We start from the raw sequence: 20,874 nt of genomic DNA, 5'->3' as shown, positions 1-20,874 counted from the left end.
TAAACCATATAGTGTATTGGAAAGCAAATGATATAAAACAAAAAGAGCTTTATTTTTCTTTACGGTTATACCATTTCAGTTTTTCTCTGTATAATACTGTGGTTTTTTTAGCAACTTCTTTTAAAACTTGCAAGCTCTCCCTAAGCATTATGAGCTTTATGCTGTACAGGTATGGTGGTTATTTGTATTGTCAGACTGAAGCCGTTTTCCATCTGGATATGCCAATCAAAAGTTTAGTTTGGGTTTTTGAAAAATGTTTTTTAATAAATATTTATATTTATTTTAAATATAAATATTTATTCATTTTAGAGGTAAGCTCACATATTACACACTAAATAGATTCTTTTTTTACACAACTGCAATATTTATATCACACTGGTAAATATATATACAATGGATAAATAAAAAAGCTGAATCTTCTACTGTGCTTCTTTTCAGACTTCCCAGAGGTTTCTGGGTAGACACCTTTCTCCAACCTTTATATCCCAGTTCTCCCAGAGCAGCTTGACTGAGTCAAGGTCAGGTATGCTTATTCTATTACACACAGCACTGCTTCCTTTAGAAATATCCCTTACACTGCTTTAAGGCATATTTGTATTAGCACCGAAATTCAAATCAGTACTTGCAAGATAATTCCGATTCATTGAATAAAATACAATATTTATTGATATTAGGATTAATTAGGGAAAGCTCATTATTATTATCACGTTAGATAAAGTTACAAACAAACTCACTAAATGATAGGAAAAACATTGATATGGTGAAAAACAAAGCACAAGGAGGGTTGTGCTGAAACAAATGGAGTCTCAAGAGACTGGCAAAAGATTGTGTTGCAAATTGGAAAAAGCACAGCACGGATAATAAACACTTATTTCCTCTTTAATTTGACAGAAAAAAAAACTTACTTGACAATCCTCAAGTAGGAAAAAAGCTATTTCAATTGTGTGGTTTTTTTCCCCCATAATGTACTATGGGTCATCTAAAAACTGCACTCTTCGCAATGTTAAATTCCCCACTGGATGGGCATCTAGAGAGGTTGCTTCACCTTTTGGTACAAATCAAGCTAATTAGCCTGTAAATGAGAAGGCAAATGTCAACCCCTGCTGACTAGTGGGGCTTGGAGGACAGTGCTGGAGGCATTTTAAAGAAAAAGACAACTCAGCGTTTCCAGCCTGTCACCATGTTAAAGAAAATCTCACAACAATCTCCACAATGTGGATGTAAGGATTTTTTAAAAAGCTCTACATGGAATTCAAAACGTGTTTCTTCTAATGTCTTTCACACACGCACTAATGGCCACAGAGGTGTTCTGGTTTGTTTCCCCCAATGTACTGATCATGGTAGAGGAGCTCATTAGTGTGTGCCTAAGCAACAACTTCTCTTACAAAACCTACTCACTTTGATTACATGTTAGGATTCCTTAATAGCTTGGGGAGGTTAGCTAACACAGATCATAAATTCAGTTGCTTTTTATGTTCTATTTTACAGTTTGGATACAGTTTTGTGCTTCTGTCTAAGGACCTTGATTAGTTAGGGGTGAAGTGCAAGTAAGATGCACATGTAAACATGCTTTCACAGACTTGTCTAAACAGATTCCACACGTTCATTAATCTTCAGCCAGTGTCTGAATAAAAAAATATATAAATTGTATTCAGTATCACACATAAACTTTGAGATTGACAGTAAATCCTTGACTTGATTCACACATTTCAAGGTTGTCAGTGCTTGTTGTTTGCCTGTCATGAATCTAAAGACCGGCAGGGTTCCTTCAGCTGTTCACTTCAAGGTTCTCAGTGTGTTCTTTCACTCGACAGCTGGTTTTAGGCCCAAATCCCCTTCATGCACCCACATTTACTGTAACTCAAAACCCCTCTGACAATTATTTTAGCACACATAAAGAAGAGTGTAGCTCTACTGGACCCCCACAACGTTCAGACAAATAAACTTTCTCTGACTTTTAAAGAAAGCTCACTGGAACCTCTGTACCTCTCGGCATGAGGCCGAGCTGCCGTCCATATGGTGCTCCCTCAACGGCATACTGAAGCTGAGCTGCATAATTTGGTGGCCGAGGGAGCCATTAAAAAGCCATTAATTGCAAAGTAAGGTCTCTCATGGCAATGATATGCTAATATGTTAAAGCATGGAAGAGCACAGAGTGAAAAAAAAACAGAATTGAAGAGACGTGTCTACAAAAGGCTACAGTGATGGAAAAGTCAAAGGGAAAAGAGAAACCAATGAGAGAAAGAAGGGACTTAAAAAAATACCAAAGCAATGCAACAGACCTTTCCAGCCTTTAGGCCACCTCAGCAGCACACCTCAGCACACACACCCAAACACACCCACACACACACACACATGCACGCACTGACACCATCTGTGGTACAGGAAGAAGCTCCAGGCATCAAAAACAAAGAAGGTTGTGTTTATAAAAAGGGTTTTAAATTTAAGTGGTGTTTTAGCTTTGTTAACTCATGAAGCACATTCAAGTTAAAATCAGAGAGAGAGAGAGAAAGAGAGCAAGAGAGAGAGAGAGAGAGAGAGAGAGAGAGAGAGAGAGAGAGAGAGAGAGAGCTAATGTGTTTATTTTTATTAGCAAAACCATTCTGTTATTATGCTTATCGGATGTTCTCTCCGTTTCAGTTGGGGCTCAGGGAAATTCAGAGAGGCTAAGCACCACAAGCAGCTTACCCAAATACTGTGTGAACAGGGATTTATGCTGCTTCACCCAAGATTTATTCATTTCATTAGCAATTACTAAGCATATACACTTTTTAGGCTGGTGGAAAAATAAAGCATCGAATCTCTTCAACGATGGTCAGGAAAATCAACAGATACAGGGTGCAAATGTCACTGTCTGTTCTGCTTACATAAACATGTACTCGTACTGGAATAAATGACATTCAGTCTTTTTGCACTGCAGACAAAAGAGTGTTTCAGTTGAAGAGATGAAAATGTACAGAAGCAGTGATCTGTATCAGAGTATTGCACCTCTAGCAACTCTTGTGGTCTGCTGTTTCAGTTCAAGTGAGTGCAAAGTAGAAGTAATAAAGTTGAAGAATTTGTTAGTAAGATTGTTTTAGATGTATCTGACTCAAGAATCAAGGGTTCAGTCAACTTCACTAAAATATATAAAAAGGTTTTTCAGAATTACTGAAAAATACCCCAGCTATTGTCAATATTTGTATATTTAACTAATTTTAGTTTTAAATACAAACTCATATTGTTGTCATATAAAAAGAAAGCTACTTATCTGATTTACACTGAACACCTGTTTTTGCAGTTATTTTATATTTAGTACACTGACAGAGGGCAGCACATACACCTAGAAAAAGTGTAACAACAAAGAACATTTTCACAATGCATTATTTTGCGATGTATTTGTGATGCATTTCAGACTCCCAAGACATGTACTTGGCTTAAATCAGAAAATTATTTTGATTTATTTAGTAGCAGCAAATAGCATTCTCTAAACTAAAACCAACATTATTACAGTAATTAACATGCATGGATGGTGAGCCTCATCTCATCTCAAGTTAAAGCATTTTTAAAGATGTGGTTATCCATGAAAGTGAAAAAGGGAAGAAAATTCACATTTAATTCCTAGTGAACTGCATGACATAATATACTGCAATTCATTTAACAGAAATGATTAAAGCATTACAGCATCTTCTTTGTGTCAATATCCATTATAAAAAGAACACAGAAAAATTTATCCATTATACATTTTTGGTTATCACCAAAAATCTTTTTTTTTTTTTTTTTTTTTTTTTTTGTGTGTGTGTCTTTTGAAGACATATCGAAAACAAATAGTTTAGTTGGCACACATCTGGTCTGCTGCAAAACCAACACATTTATGCAGATCTTCAAAGACGTGCCACACATGGCGATAATTCCACCGAATACACTCATGAACAATATGGAACACTGGACTTTATTAGGGACTGTAACAGGTTAATAAAGTTTTGGAAGTAAAGGGAGACAGGCCTAGATTTCCCCATGTCCAATCCCAGGAGGATGACTGAGTAAAACCAGCTCCTTTCCTAAAGCATTTGTGTTTAATACAGAGGTCTTACAGGACACAGACCCAGCCAGGCCTGTAGTGTGGTGCTGAAAAAAATATTTTAGAGAGTGGGCTTAATCAGAACCAGAGGCCCAAAAATATCAAGCCAAATCACACACACACACACACACACACACACACACACACACACACACACACACACACACACATATATAGAATGAGAGCAAACTATAGAGAATTAGGCGCAGACAATTTTATGGTCATATTTTGTCCATATACACTAGTAATATAGAATTTCTTTAAAAATATCTTTTCTCCTCATTTCCCTTTTACCTTTTAATCTGTACTTTGCCAATGCAAATGTACAATTATTTGACATACCAAGACCCCACCTGAAAACTGAAAGACTGTAAACTAAAATTGATAAAACAAGAAGAAGGAGAATAATTTTGGGACTATCTATAAACAGGCAGAATAATAATGAGAACGAGAGTATTAAAAAGTTAATGGGCTTGTTAGGCTGACCGCAGCTGCCTTTGTCTGCTTTATGGCTCCTTATTATGCCTTTATATGTTGTCTCTCTCAAATGCTTTACAGTTTATTCAGATGTGGTGAGCTTGTATTTGGATGTCTGTGGCAAGCAAAAGGCAATTCTCCCAAAGGCATAAAGATTTTTTTATTTATTATTTTTACAAAATGCATCTGCTAAACTCCTCAGTGGTAAAGGTTACCCCATATAAAGCCCCTAAATTCTGGCAAAAAAAAAAGAAAATAGACTATTTTCTTTTCTTTTCTTTTCTAAAACCCTTTCTTCTTAAAGGCACAAAGGTTGATTTCTCTAGATATGAAATGCAGATGTGCCCAGATCAGTGTAATACAGAGGCGTTCAAATAGACTGTTTTGATCCGAGGATGTACGAGGAAAGAGTAAAGGAGACACATGGAGAAAAGAGGAAGACGGAGAAACACAGAAAACACAGATGAGGCAGATTTCTTAGAGTGCCTCCACCTGACGTAAATATACTGTTTTCCTTCTGACACTTGGCGATACTTCTTTTTTTGCTTATTTGAAGGAGGAAGTCATTGTACTTTCAAAGAAGAAGCAATTTCCTCTCAACAATAGCTTCCAGCGGAGACACTCTGCAGCCACTGCTACTTTTGTTACAATTCCAGACGCTCTTCTTTATTTCGTTTCCAACCCTTCTCAGTTCCGCCTGTATAATAAATTCATTAGACAATCGGAGCCACTTCGTTAGACCCTAGAGTGCCTAAGGTAACATATGCCAAAGTGACCAAAACAAAACAATTCGCTAATACGCTAACATATTCATCAAATGAAAGCATCGAAAGAAACTAAAACGCCAGGCTTGGCAGACGTTAAAAGAAAAAAAAAAAACATTATTTAAATGTGTGATTTTTAGTGCCAGTTAAAGGAATTCAATACTGTGCACATTTGTGGTTTTCTTCCCTATCACACCTGAAGCACCTCATAAAGAGTCTGATAATGAGCTAATGAATGAAATTATGCAGTTAGAACAGGGAGCGCCAGAAACATGTTCAGCGTGTGGGGTCACTACATCCCAAAAGAAAATAAAAAACAATTGGACAAGTTTTATGAGAGTCACATGATACGTAAATATAAATAACAGCTAAATAATGATAAAGCGTGACAGTAATAAGTGAGAGTGAGAGAGAAGTCAATGGCAAGCTATGGAAACCTTATCAGGCTCGGACACATTTCATCTCATTGGAGTCACTGTGCTGTGTTTAAACGCACCAGCACTCTAGGGAAAAGTGTAGACCAAAACATCAGACATATTGTGTTACAGAGGAGAAACCCTGGAAGCTATGAAAGCCTGTCACCAGATCCCCTTCTTCACACACACACACACACACACACACACACACACACACACACCTTTCAGCTTTTACGCCCCCGCCAACACATTGCATACCTGTGGGTTTGCGGCTAATGTAGCGTCTGGTGAGTGTTATCAGGATTTGATTTTTGGGGAATCGTCGTATGACACCAGATTTGGTTGTTACAGAATTATATTCCATTAACCCCATTAGTGCTGAGAGCCACTTACAAGCTTGTGTGGTCAAAGTGGAAATCCAGAAGGAAAACACAGAGCTAGTCATAACCACTTCACTTAGCATTATCTTATCCCACAGGGGCGGGTTTATGCCAATGTCAACAAGGACATTTTTTTCCTGCTGACTTCAGTGAAATGCAGAAAACACAGAATTATTAGCAGTTTATCCATTCTGATGGTGCTGAGCGCATGTTGACCTACCCTGAGGTGCAGCTGTTTACTTGCTCTGGTGGGGGTAAGAACAAACACACAATGGGTCAGGATCTACACACATGCGTTCACACACACGGTGCCTGTGGGGTTGAACCCCTGCTGGGGCAGCAGCTGCTTTCGATGAAGCCTAACGCCGTGTGTGCTTGAGTGTGTGCAACAACAGTCCACGCCACAGAGGCTAACCCTATCTGTCTTACTCAAGGGGTCAAAAAATGAGCATTGCAGCTGTTATGGAGCCGAAGGAAAAAAAAACAAAAAACACTCACACTAGATATTCCCAGGGGCGATATTTCATCACAAATCAAAAGTAATTGACATTGTAATATATCCCCAAGCAACGGAATCGTTTATTAGAAAAATCACATCTATTGTAGTTTTTTACTGGCACAATCACGCAAATACAATGCATCATACTGCCAGCTGATGCGTTAAATACTGTATATAACAGATCTGCACAATGTGCCCGTTAATGTTTACGCACGTCAAAAGAACGTAATGTAATTATCACCAAGCTATTTAAAGCTAGCTGTCTGTTTATACTGGTATTTTAACACTTTGTTTTTGTTACAACACTATCAGTATTACTGAATATATGTAAGCAGGCAAAGGCATACTTTTCTGAGCTAGCCAACTAGGTGCATAAAATCTGCATTGCGATTGTCCAGGTTTAGTTTCCTGAATGCCTAAATAAAAATGCTAAAGCAAATGCAATATAATAATGCGACAAGCTAGGCATATTATATGGCCAAAAGTATTGGAACACCTTTTCCAACTTTTCCATTGATGCCATTCAGAAGATGCCCTTCTCCAGAGTGACTTAGAACTAAACAGGTGAGGCTTATGGGCCTTGCTCAAAGGCCTAGAAGTGGTAGCTTGGTGGTGCTGGGACTTGAACTTATGGCCTTCTGATTTAAAGTGCAATGCCTTAACCCCTGAGCTACCACCTTCTTTTTTCAGCTGTACATGGTTCACTTCAAACTGTTACCACAAAGTTGGAGATGCATTATTGTATAGATTATCTTTGGATGTAGTGGCATTAAATTTTTTCATAAAAAAAAATCAAACCTGTGCCTGCATGACTCTGCCCCCTGTGCACAAAGCCATGTCCATGAAAATATGGTTTACATGGGTTGGAGTGAAAGATCTTGTGGTCCTATTTCCAGTAAGCCATGCAATAGCATCTAACAAAAAGAAACGATTATTTTATATATTTTGCATATAAGAAATTCTGCTGTCATTTAATTCCACACTTTGTTCCCTAGAAGCTGTTGTGATTTCATTGCACTCTGAGTCATTTAGGATTTACAGACAACCGCTGTAAACGTTTTAGACCAGATGAGTTCCACGGCATTCGGCGAGCATATTTGCCATGTTCTGCCCCCATCAATTTCATCACACACAAGTCTGATCCACCTAGGGCTTACACAGTCACGTCCCTAAGCTAGTTTCCCCTCTCTTTCCCACTTTCAGATTGTGTAATGGCATTGCAAGGACCTGACCTTGCTCTTTGTTCCAGCACTTCTATTGCCCTCTGAAGCAACTACCAGGCACCACATAATGAAAGAGCTCAAAGCCAGCCAACCACATAGCAAGAGCGACGCTGATGGGATTCGGAATGAGAGCGAGGGGGGAAATCCATCTCTAACCCTCCAAATATGGCAGAAGGTTTCCAGGTCCTTACCTACGCACATGACCAGCTTGTCACTTTCACACCTACCTAAGGCTTTTGAAAGTGGCATATGAAATGCACTACAAAGGCAACAGAGGAGGAAGTAGTAACAAGGAAAATTACAAATATGTTTAGGAAAATAATTTATATGCTGCCCAATGATGGAGACCCAGAATGAATCTGAATGCTATTCAAATACAGTAGGAACCTCCCCATCAGGGTTGTTTCAAGATTGCTCTGAATCAAAAGCATTGAGATGCATGGGGGAGTGGAAGCTGTCAGTGCCCATTAGGCACATCTGAGTGTGGCATCATGGCGAAGTCAGCCAATGGATAAGAATGAGGCCTGTATCTCTGCTTCCTGCCAAGGTGTAGTACAGAGAGGCGATGGCTTGCAAATGACTTTCTGAGGGAGATGTTATTACCTGTCGTTTGAAACATTATCACATGCTATTAGATGGAAGTCAGAACTTGTTAGGGCTGATGGATTTTAGCTTTACACCCTTATCTTGCTCTTCTAAGGCTGACAGAAAAAAGGAAAGAAAAAAAAATCAGACAGCAACAAGAGAAAGACAGGAAATTCATTAATGCTGAGGCAGGTACAATGTGACCTGTCATCTTTGTGGCATACAAATCAGCAAGAAACACATATGCACATTAAAATATCTAAAGTTAATTTAGACACATAGGTTGTTTCAGTAAGTAGCAGTTCTTGAAATGAGACCTTATAACCTGAATGTAAAAATAGATGCACACGTACACACACGATTCAGCAAGCAAGGGTCAACACATATTTTACCCTCTACATTTTCTTCTGTATTTCATATTAAAGAGCATAATGTATATGAGCATAATGTATTTTTCCTTGTAGGAATTCTCCTGTAGAAGACTGCTATATGTGTTTGCAAAGTGATGAGACAGTGGATGTTAAAGCTTAATCAGTTCATACCTATCCATTTTTATTATTATATAACACACTCAAAAATTGACATCATTTTTGAGCTCAGCTTACATCTTTACATCAGCTTACAACTTTATGGATGCATGTAAAGATAAAATGAGAAAGCCAAAGACAACTCCTTCAAATAACAAGAGGAAACCTCAACATGAACCAGACACAGAAACAGACACAGAAAACTCATCCTCTTCAGAATGACACTGGATAATGGGGTTATAAACTATTTTAAACTCGGTAAAATTACCAAATACTTACCCAGGACACTTTTTCTAGCACACTGTTTTGTACACAATGCATAGTATAAGCAGATTGTAAATAAAGATGCTGGGATGAGCACAGGACAGTATTTATGATTTTTGAATATGATCTTTTTTTTTTCATTATGATTATGATTATGCGTGAAGTTCCCTGCAAAAATTCGAAAACCTTTTAAATGCTTTTAAAGATATTATATATTATCTCCTGGTATTTCTTAGCTTTAATCCTTCTTTATATCCTGTATTGATAATATTATATATATATATATATATGTATATATACAGTATATCATAAAAAAAGGGTGTGGGGGATGTGGGATGACAAAGTGTGTAATTTTAGCTTGAAATAAGCAGAGCAAAATTGGTTTAGGGAGCACTTTTCCCAGTCAGACATGTATATACAGTACGATTTAGGTTATCCCATCTAGCCTTGCTTTTATCTAATTTTCTACCACTCTGAAAGACTACAGTAATGAAATGAGCAATCACAGATATCCAGCCCATTCGAGTACTTTGTAAAGTAAATCAATACAGTCTGGCAGTGGGCCAGCAGCTCACTCTGATGGATGGTAAAAATCTATATTTAGATTCTCTGCCAAACGAATGTAATGTTGTATTCTCTTACTCCATCCCTCTCTCTTCCTCCTTTTCTCATTCAGTTTAGCCCATGGATATTTAGAACCAAAAAATTAATGTAAAAAATTGTCTAAGGTCTACTGCTTCCATAGAAACAGAAAATGTGAGCAAATGCAACAGATAAGGAGTTTTATGGGTTTCGCGTTTCTAAGCCACCCCATGTAGTGCAAATGCTGGCTGAAAGCTTCTTTGAATATTTATAAGCTGATGGTCAGCCAACTGCTACAACTTTCTAACTTGAAACATGAACTTTGACTTTCCAACTCCACAAAATTAAATACAAGGTAGTGCATGCATTAGTAATGAGACCACTCAGTAATGCCTTTTCTACTGATACAGTAGGGAAGACCAGTGGACATCTGTGCCTCTGATTTTGACCAGACTGCACAAAATAAACTAAAACCTTGTGAAACATATTGAAGTGGGGTCATACTTGATATGCTTTTGTTTTGAAGTAATTTTTTCTTCAGAAACATCAACCAAATTCACCACAAAACCATGACACATCATTATTATAAATCAACAGGGAATTTACTTAGTCCAGTTTATTGGGGAAAGGAGTTCAATTTGCTCAAAAAGCATTTCAACTCGATTTCAAAATGAGTGCTCACTCAGCTTTGCTAAAGCAGATTATATTGAGACATGGCAACCCCCCATCATTATCCACTGCATTTCTCTTTCAACTGAGGGGACAATATTACAGCACGAGTGCCCACAGACACTCAAACCATAACTGATGCTAATCATGGAGAGGTTCATTTATTCATTTCCTGATGTGAAGAGTGATTAACACTGCCAGTCAGTGGGGTCATTTGTCGAGATGAGGATCCTCAGCAGGAGAGATAGGAAATAATAAGTCAAGGGAAGGAAGTTTATTGGCAGCGGATTAATAATGAGCATTGGTATGAATACGCACATCATTTGCATGGTGGTACATGAGTGTCAAATAGTCCTGAAGAGACCAAGGCATTAGTACACAAATGCCTGGCTAATCAACACTTCAGGGGAGAAGAGATGTAAAAGCGATCTGCATGTAAGCAGCCAGCTAGTTATGTGATGTGTGGTCTGGAGAGTGTGGTTTCCAGTTTGCAAAATCTAGGCAGCAACGACACAAAATCCAAAATCAAATATGGCCCACTAAGAATGACAAATCAATGACACCAATCAGAATGCATTGAGTATAGAGAGAAAGAGAGAGAGAGAGAGAGAGAGAGAGAGAGAGAGAGAGAGAGAGACAAAGAAAGAGAGAGAGAGAGAGAGAGAGAGAGAGAGAGAGAGAGAGAGAAAGAGAGACAGAGAGAGAGAGAGAGAGAGAGAGAGAGAGAGAGAGAGAGAGAGAGAAAATTGAATTTGGAAGAGCCTGGAAAACAGAATCATCTGTCATGACAAAACCAGAGCTGTAATAGAAAGAGGGAGAGACAATAAGAGAGACAAAAAAGAACGTGAAGAGAGAGAAAAAGAGAAAGAGGGAGATTATCAAAGAAACTGATTATCGGTTATGAGATCATTGTAAGTGGGAGAATCAAGATCCAGCAAAGGAGATAAGTGACCAGGGTTCAAGGGCAAATGTGTGCGTGTATATGTGTGTATTCATTTGTATGCGCATGTGTTTTTGAAGGATGAATGCAACGGCAGGGGGTTGTCCAGCTCTTTGACTTAGCCTTTCAGAAAACTCTGGGCCGGAGCCCAGGCAGGCTGGATTCACTCAGATCTGAATCGCCATCAAAACTCATACCTGCAGTGCCAAGCTCCATGTCAACTGCTACTGTTTCCTCTGTTCACAAGGATAAATGCTGGATAATCACGAGACAATCTAAGGTCACACCAAGGCCAACGCTGTCTAAAAACATGCAGTCAAAATAATCGTGCAATGAAAGTGCACTCGGAAGCCAACTCGATCATAAACACCACAACACAACACAAATGCAGGGCTGCGCAACAACAAGGGCACAGTTCATCTCTGAGAGACAGTGTCAAAGTCATTATAATGCCATTACTCATTACTGTCTGCCAGAACTAAGTAGTGAGCATTTTACACCTATTATTATATTTACAGTAGTTATATGAATCAAATAAAAGCAGACAGCTTTCTATCTCGGTTCTTTTAGCACTCTTGAGGCAACCTTGTGGACATAAAGCCGAAACAGTAGCAGATTTCACGTTCCAAAGCCATTCATTGTTATGACTTTATTGCTCCTTTCTAGTCTAAGATGAATAGGTTTTTTGTGCCATTCTAAGTCAGTGAGTTCTCGTTTTCCTTTAAAATTAATCCCTTTCCAAAGGTACATTGCAGCTTGCCAATTTCTTGGCCCAATCAGAGGCTCTCATTATTGCCAGGAGGCAAATTGAAGTGGAATTGCCCGGTATACAGTAACATGATTACGAAGATTGTTTGCAATTGTGTTGAAAGTTGGCAAAGGCAGTCTTTTAGAGGAAGCTGAACTCATTATAGATGATCATTGCTACTGTAATAACTTACCCCAACAACAAAGCTCTAGCCAAACTGTATATCTTATATCTACAAAAACTAAATCTTTAAAGCTGGCCAATGTACCTTACAACGTATTAAAGCAGTTATCTCAGGCAGGCAGAAGAAAACGGGAGACCGAGACATTATTAATTGTATTTCAAAAAAACAGTGAACAATCCATTTAAATAAAGTGGGCTCCAAAGCATCATCATCGTCTTTCCAATAATGCCTTAACCAGGAGCTTAACATTTAGCTGGATGCCGATGCCATTTAACAAGCCGCAACGTTTCATCCCTCCACATCCGAGGCTGTGGTATTTAGAATACTAGATATCATGGACAATTATCTGACAAGGTAGGAATAGAAAGAAGGTTTTTTATATAACCTTATAGCATCTACAGAGCTAAAGAGGACCAATATAATATGGTAAAAATGCCACAAGAATAGCACTGCAGTGAATGACCCTGACTGAAAAAATAAATTAGCACAGAAATATCAGGCGAGTTTTTCGTAGAGGGCAAGGCCCTGCAAGCATTTTCTCTGCTGACTGATTGACTGTAAAAGGTTCCTCGGCGAAGAATCATTCCCACGCATCAGAAGAAAAAACGCTACACATGAGGAAGGAAAACTATAAATAGGAATGGTATAATCTGAAAATCAGCACATAACTGTGCCAATGTGTTTTTATTTGTGTATATATACATGCATTCTTTTGGGTAGGAAAACTGATTGTCTTGCTGCATCTTCAGTGATGAACTCCTTTGGGGCGAATGGAATGGCATTCAACCATTCCAACAAGTGTTCAATTTTGCTAGGGATACTCATCTCCATGTTAGTTTGGACAGCTATTTCTGGTGCGCAGATACACACTGTAAAACATTGTTCCTCCTTCATTCATCTGCTCTGTCCAACCTTGTCTTTTTCATTTCTTACTCTGTTTCATTTGTCTTTTCCTGCTCTTAGACAAAGCTCTACACCTCTAGCTGATGCTCATTAGAGTGTCACAGCACAGAGTCACAGCACACTCAGTGTAAGGTTAGGCAGGACAAATCAGCTCAACAAAGGCTTACAAACAAGCGCCAGATGGACTTCAGTAGATGTAAACAAGGTGAGACATGATAAGGATGTCTGTCCATCTGAGCCGAACAAACACAGGAGGCCAAGTGGCACAGTCACATCTGGGAGGGCAAAAGTGCACTCTGAGCATGACAGTCACAGAATCAAAATGCATCTGTGAGAAGGACGATGGAAATAAAACACAGGGAGCAGCTGCCGATGTCGCTCTTCAAACCAGCAGGCCTTTCATGTGGTATGGTCGGGCAGAGCATGCCGCTGCGTCCTCGGTTTAATCTCTTGCACTGGGTCAAACAGCTCAACTCAGTCGAGAGGAAACTGGGACCATAGCCCAGATGCTTACTTGACCAGTTCAATGGGAGATTGAGTCCAATTAATGCCTTAGGCATTTGCCAGGAGGGACACACCTGAACGGGGTTTCAAGCCCTGCTGATGCTCCGAGCAAACAAAACACAGATTATGTACTGGAGCAACATGAAAGAAATTAATTAGGAGCCTGCAAGTACACAAGGTCTGATTATGCTCCCTGTGTATTGTAAGTCCACCCTAACTATACGAGAAAGAGACAATGTTAAAGGCTCCTCATTAGTCACTTCTAAACTGAGCTGACTGGTGCCAAAAGTACAGAAGCTATTTGAATGGAATTTCCACATGAGAATGGTTATGGCCACAAATCTTTCAAATGGGGCTCAGAACACTAGTAATCAAAAATAAACATAGATTTTAAAATGAACAGGAGAAATTATCTCTAAATGGCTACAAATAAACATGGTTTAAAGAGTTTTTTCCCTTCTATTTAAACCATGCCAGCCAAGCTCACATCTAGTTGAGTTAAAGGTGTGCATCGCATCGGGATTGAGATTCTGCAGTACGGCACTAAAAAGTCAAGCAGGCGGGAGGTTTTTTACTTTCATGTGGGCATGTGCGAGTGCTCAGATATAAAGCTCGCGAGACAAACAAATATCATGTTGCTCAGTTTCATTTCATTTAAGACATGCTGACAGTGCTGGCAAGTCTACCTCCAAGGTTTTTTATACCTTTGAGTGTTCCTGCAGCAGAGTGGTAAGGTTCATATTTAATTAAAAAAGAAAAAGAAATAAACAAGTAAATACACCAATATGTCAAAAAGGCTACTAAAAAGAAAAAAAAATTGCCAAACCTTGCCTGATTTCTTATTTCGACTATGAACCATTTCTGGCATACATGTCATAGACATATGTGTCCCTTTGAGTCACTATTGAGGACGCAGGACCACAATATCACAAACTGAAACCTTAATTTATCTATTGTTACCTTAATTAAATGGCACTGTCACAATTTTAAAAGCTGAATGCAATATCTTATTTATTATCTCAATTACAGTACATGACCACTAGCTAATAGATTGTATATCAATCTGCTCTCTCTTTTTTTGCAGACGTAATGTACATCCTCATTGTATCTGTCCGAGGTTAATATCAATTAAAGACTCATGCAAGTCTAAAAAAAAAACGTTTTTTTTTTTTGTATAGCATAGTCATGTCACCTTGCGAATGATCCTGCTAAAATAACACTGTTTGTGTTCCTCTATTATTCTATCCATCTGAAATATACAACCAAAGCCTCTGTCAGAAGACAGATAAAGCAGGCCAGCTTCAGATCAGCTTCTTTTCAATCACATTTTCTGTTGAAGCAACAGAATAAAATCAGTTGATTTCTCCCACAGTTAAAGACCAGTATATGTCCACTATCTTTTTTTTTTTTTACAGCAACTATTTCTTTACATGTATATTCTGTCATGCGAAAACCAGACAATATCAACCTGCATTATTTTTATGCATAATACCTGCCATATATTTATCTTTATACTCATGATTTGCACGTTAGTACCAATCGTACTAATTCCGGCTATTGTTTCTCCCCTCTCTAGCTACCCCATCAGCCTCGCTCGGGTCAGTTTTCATATAAAACCTGTCCATTATAAGTAGAGCTTCACCCCATTCTTACTACATGCTCTAGCAATGCCTGAAGAATCGCAGCCGTAACAGAAGAGAGAATGAGAGTATGTGGAATGAATGAGGAAGTAGGGAAGAAGTGTGTGTGGGTGTGCATGTGTGTTAGCTTTTAACAGCGAGACACAAGTGTTTGAGTGTTTATGTGTACATTCTGCGCATGTTTTTATATCTTTGTGGGGACTGAAAACACAGCACAATGATAGGAATATCTGACTAATTAGACCAGGGAGAGAAGCCAGAGCATTTCCTTTTTTAGGTGCTGGTATAAAGGTTAGGTTTAAATATAAATGTAAGCATTGCATTAAGTTACAGTAATAAATTAGAAAGATAATAAAAACTTAATAAAAGTTTTTTTCAATCACATACACGATGAAGACAAAAGTTTGTGTACAACTGGCCATAAGATTTAAATGTGCTTTTTGAAATATCCCATTCCACTTTTACTCTCTATTTGCTGTTATAATAATCTCCACACAGATTTTCCACTAGTTAGTTAGTAAAATCAGGTAATAATTGTAGGGTGACTGCAGTGTTCAAATTTATCCCAAATGTTTTCAATGCATTTTAGGTCAGTGCAGGTTTAATAGCGGGCCACTCAAGATCTTCCACTCCAACCTAAGTAAACCATATCTTCATGGAGCTTGAGTGTAAACAGGGGCATTGACATGCTGCAAAACAGATTGGAGTTGAAGTGAAGGGAAAATGTAATACTTTTACATACAAAGACAACCTATGCAATTGTGGGCCAATTGTAGTGGTAACAGTTTGGAGAAGAATCACATATGGTTGGCAGTTGTCCCAATACTTTTGTCTATATAGTGTTTTTATGCACATGTAAAGAAACAAACAAAAATATCTCATACAATAAATTATAAATCAAGCTAATTCTGATTTTTTTTTTTAAATTAGAATTAAAAATCTATTGAAATAAATAATAATAATAATAAAAAAAAAATTCAAAAATAGTGCCATTAGATTGGCCTCGCAATGACTCTCTATTTGCACATGTTCATGATACAAACAAATTATTCAACCTTCTGTAAGATAGTCTTCTGTAAATATGAGCTCACATCAAATATTTTTTGATGATATCACTGTATGCCACTGACATGAAAAAAAGTTGTTTAAATAATAGCTGTTCAAATGCAATGTTTTATCATAAAAAATGTTAGTTATTACGATTAAAACCTATTATATTATTATTCTTCTAGACACCACCCTAAAAAACTGAGTGTAAAGCTACACTGATATTGTTAAATGTTTTATTCTTTTACCGGCTATTACATTAAAGATTTTTTTATGCATTTCGTCCCTAGTATATGCAGAATCTCCAGCCAGGGAAAGTACTGAAAGAGATATGGGATTTCTTCCTTGTTTACACTTTATTTATTTACATTTTTTTTTTTTACCTTAATATTTTTTTTTTTTTTTGAGAAAATGTAAATGCATCTCTATTCAAAACTCAGAAAAAAATGTAATAAATTCCCATCACATCATTTTTTGGTACACAGCCGGATATATTTCCTGCCTCAACCAATCAGGGTTTGTAAAGTGCCTTTCTTTCTCTTTCTTTTTTCTCTGTCATGATGCAAATACGTAAATATGTACGTTTCAGAGTAGAAGTATGAAGCAGCTTTTAGACACGTGTGTGTGCATTTGTGTGTGTGTGTGTGTGTGTGTGTGTGTGTGTGTGTGTGTGTGTGTGTGTGTGTGTGTGTGTGTGTGTGTGTGTGTGTGTGTGTGTGTGTGTGTGTGTGTGTGTGTGTGTATGTATGAAGAGGAGGGGGTTTGCTCTTTGGGAAAGAAGCCAATCCAATTAAAAGCAGCAGTGCAAGCCCAGTTTTAAAAAAAAGAAGCTAAATTTACATTTCAGCTGTCTTCTGCCTTCTCTGTCTATGCCATTTTGCTCTTTCTTTTCAGTGTCAGCCTTGAAATAAAAAGGAAAGAGAAGGTCCCACCTTTCTCTACTAAACCACACTACCTCCAATATGACATTGTGTAAACCTATATCCTTCTCTCACAACTCGGAAGTTCTGCTACAAAAGGCAGATTGTCAGTGCTGCACCACTTGGAAACAGGTTACCACTAGACTGCAAAAGGACACAAGCAAATGCTTGAAACATTTCTGGGGTCTCTGAGCCCACATGCGCTGTCCAAAATCTGCACAGAAATCATACAACCCATCTCAAAGAGAAGTAAAAAAACCTTGACAAAGTAGTCACATCCTCTTCTACACACACTGTCCTTCGCTCCAGCAGCTGTGTGATCACAGTCTCATGGGGCTTCAGGGAGCGTAATATAATGCAATGTCTCCCTACACATCCGGGTGAAGTCCTTCACCACAGCCTTCTTAGTGACAGATATGGGCTTTGGAGGAATGCTGGTGTGTTTGTCCTAGACTGCTTGGCTACACCTGACCAGCTGCTGCATATGTGTGTGTGTGTGTGTGTGTGTGTGTGTGTGTGTGTGTGTGTGTGTGTGTTTATATGTGTGCTTTGAGATTAAAGTATGAGCATCAGAACAAAGCAAATGGGCTGTAGCACCACTGTGGAAAGCAATACACCGCTTGCCTAATTCAATTCCACTATAGATGGGAGGCGGGATGTTAGTATGAATTATTAACCTGCTCAAACAAGGGGATTACACAGAATGAGATGCTCAGATGCCACTTCCTGATTATACCACCGATTCAATTAGAGATGAAAATGACTTCTGTGTGCATGTAAGTGTGTTGTGCGTGTGTGTGTGTGGGTGAACCGGAAAATAAGCTTTAAAAGATCAAGCAAGGCCATGTTGCCACGATGCCAATTCAGCGACACAGGCATCTCTCAGTCCATTTTTCCAGTAGCCAATGCAAAGCCAATGAGCTGTTTTTTATTTAATAAAGAATAAAGCAGCTAGCCTGTCAGAATACCACTTCATCACTTGAAACTTTCAATCCAACAACAATTTATTTATTTTAATAATAGACATTGTCATCAAGCAGCTTCATAGGAATCTAAATATAGATTTAGATTCCTAATGAGCAAGCCAGAGTTGAAAGTGGCAATTGAAAAATGACCCGCGGTGACACAAGGAAGACTCATAGTGAAGAACCTGAGCCAAAAAGGAACCCTATTGTTTTCTGAGTGACACCAGTAGTGGCTTTAAATCATTGCTTACTAGAAAGTACAAGCAGATTGTAAAGATTTTTAGGCTATCCATGTCGGATAATACACTATGAATGAAGCTACAAGTGCAGCTCACACAATGTAATTTTTTCTTTGGGTTTAAAGCTTGCTAACAAATTTGCAGACTAAAAATTTAACTAAAATCAAAAATAAATGAAGTAAATGGGTTGCTAAAGGGTTCAAACTAAATTGTAATATTAGATTGTCATTGTAAAGAGGAACCTCCACCATGCTTCAATGTTGCATGCAGATATTCATTATTCTACCACTCTCCAGCTCTTTGGCAAACAAGCTGCCAAATTTCCTGCTGCCATCTTTCCGAACCCAAGTTCCTATGTTTCTGAGCATAGTTGTGTTCCCTAGCTTAGTTTTTATGTCGGGGGTATGGCTTTTTGGCTGCAATTCTTTAATGAAGATCATTTGTCATTTGATGTGACATTTTCGGACAGGAAATGGGTGTACCTGATCCCTACTGGTTTCAACCAGTTCTTTGCTAATGACACTTCTGGACATCTTCGGATGTTGAAAAGAATTAGGCATGATGTGATTTATATTTGAAGCACTTCTTGAAGCACCAGTCTGCTTTAATATTTTTACCTGGGGTTGACCTTGCTAATGCAGTGTAACTACCGTGGATCTTATTGCTGTGTTCAGTATTGTCATTGAGTATAAGACATGAAACATCTTCCATAAGCTCAGTAACTTAGTAGCAGAGTTTGGCTGCTCCTTACACAAGAAATGTGCTATAATCACTGACATCCTTTAAAAACTTTATAGAAGTACAGATAACCTGTAGACCAGAGCAGGTTTAGGGTATTCCCAGCAGACTGCAGGATTATTCCATATCTAACCCCTGTACTCAGCTATAGGTGAACAGGTGCTAGTTAAAAATAAATGCCCTGTGAATGTAGTAGTAATTTAAAACTGGATTTACACAGAGTTGGAAAAGGTTGGGAAAGTTCGAAAAACATTATGCATTCATTTCTGGCACCTGTATCTGCACTATAAAATGCGAAAATATACATGCCCTAATGGCTAACAAAATTAATTGCTTAAGAATTATAAATTTAAGAATAAATACTTAAAAGATAACTTAATTACATTTTTGTCCAAAAAACAGGAATTGCCTCTTGTCTTAGTCATTACTAAAAGTGACAGGGTGACAAAAAAGGTGGATACATTGCAATGCAAAACCACAACCAAACATACCTTTTTTAGACGTCCACTCTTAGTGCCAACAAAGGCCACGCAGTAGCCGTTGTACACATAGGAGGTCACTGAGGTCATGCGGTCTCTGCTTTCTGTGTAAAGTGTGTGTCCGGTCACCAGCTGAGAGCCACCCAGAGGCTGGTTAATGTCCAGACCACAGAAGGAATCATCGATGGGCACTGGCTGTAAATAAATAAAGATGTATAATAGTAATGTTAATGATTATATGACAACTTTTCGGAAGGTAATGTTTAATGTGAAAGACAGAATAAAAAATAGGTGAGCAAAGCAGTTCCTGATAAGAGTAATTTAGCCTCATAGGGATCATCTAGACTATACACATATACCTACCATTGAAAACAGGTTTACAGCTTGCCTTAAAATTCTAATTCACAGCTTACTAAATTGCTAATGCCTTATTATGAAAGCTGTTGGCCTGTTCTGGAAAGCCAGCTGTTCTGGTAAGTCAGTGTGTGTGTGTGTGTGTTTGTGTGTGTGTGTTTGTGAGTGTCTGTGTCTAGGTGTGTGTGTCACGCTTTACCTACCTAAAGAATCTGACAGACGTCTGTGCTATTATAGCACTTTGATGTTATTAATTTAAGCATTAGTAACACTAAACAGTGAACCCTGTTGTGTGTTTCCATGGAAAAATTCTGTAATATATGTGATAGAATATTTGATATATGTAACGGATAATCGACAGCTAGTTGAGCGCTACACCACACAGATGCGAATTACCTCCTGATGCAAAGTGGAGAGAGAGTGGATTAAATTCATGTAACACATTATCCCATTTATACCACACTATACTGCCAAAAGTGTGCGGACAGCTGGTATGGCATGTGCTTTTTGCATCAGCCACAAGGGTGTTAGTAAAGTCAGACTGATAAAGGGTGAGGCGGCCTGCGGTATGGTCAGCTTTACAATCTATAGCAGGCCACTTAAGATCTTCCTCTCCAAACAATGTGAAAAATATCTTTATGGAGCTCGCTTTGTGCACACAGGCATTGCCATGCTGGAACAGGTTTGGGTTTCCAAGTTCAAATCAAAACAAGATTTTACTATACCGCATCCAAATAAATCCTATACATATTCTGTGCCTCCAGCTT

General features: G+C 38.3%; 1 protein-coding gene and 1 long non-coding RNA gene across 2 annotated transcripts in view; one reads left to right on the top strand and one right to left on the bottom strand.

Annotated features, from left to right (window-relative positions):
* The window catches only part of plxna2 (plexin A2), a 205,948-nt gene that overhangs the window by 144,485 nt on the left and 40,589 nt on the right, over window positions 1-20,874 (bottom strand). The window contains exon 3 of the mRNA XM_046869113.1: window positions 19,766-19,948. Coding sequence (XP_046725069.1) covers window positions 19,766-19,948 — 183 coding nt within the window. The remainder of the gene's footprint in view (window positions 1-19,765; window positions 19,949-20,874) is intronic.
* LOC124398775 overlaps window positions 20,100-20,874 on the top strand; it is a 53,751-nt gene continuing 52,976 nt past the window's right edge. The window contains exon 1 of the long non-coding RNA XR_006928122.1: window positions 20,100-20,226. This is a non-coding gene — a long non-coding RNA (uncharacterized LOC124398775). The remainder of the gene's footprint in view (window positions 20,227-20,874) is intronic.

This window comes from Silurus meridionalis, chromosome 16 (genome assembly GCF_014805685.1).
Source record: "Silurus meridionalis isolate SWU-2019-XX chromosome 16, ASM1480568v1, whole genome shotgun sequence".
Lineage (NCBI taxonomy): Eukaryota > Metazoa > Chordata > Actinopteri > Siluriformes > Siluridae > Silurus > Silurus meridionalis.
The sequence above is the reverse complement of the archived record's forward strand: the minus strand, read 5'-3'. Positions and strand labels throughout refer to the sequence as shown.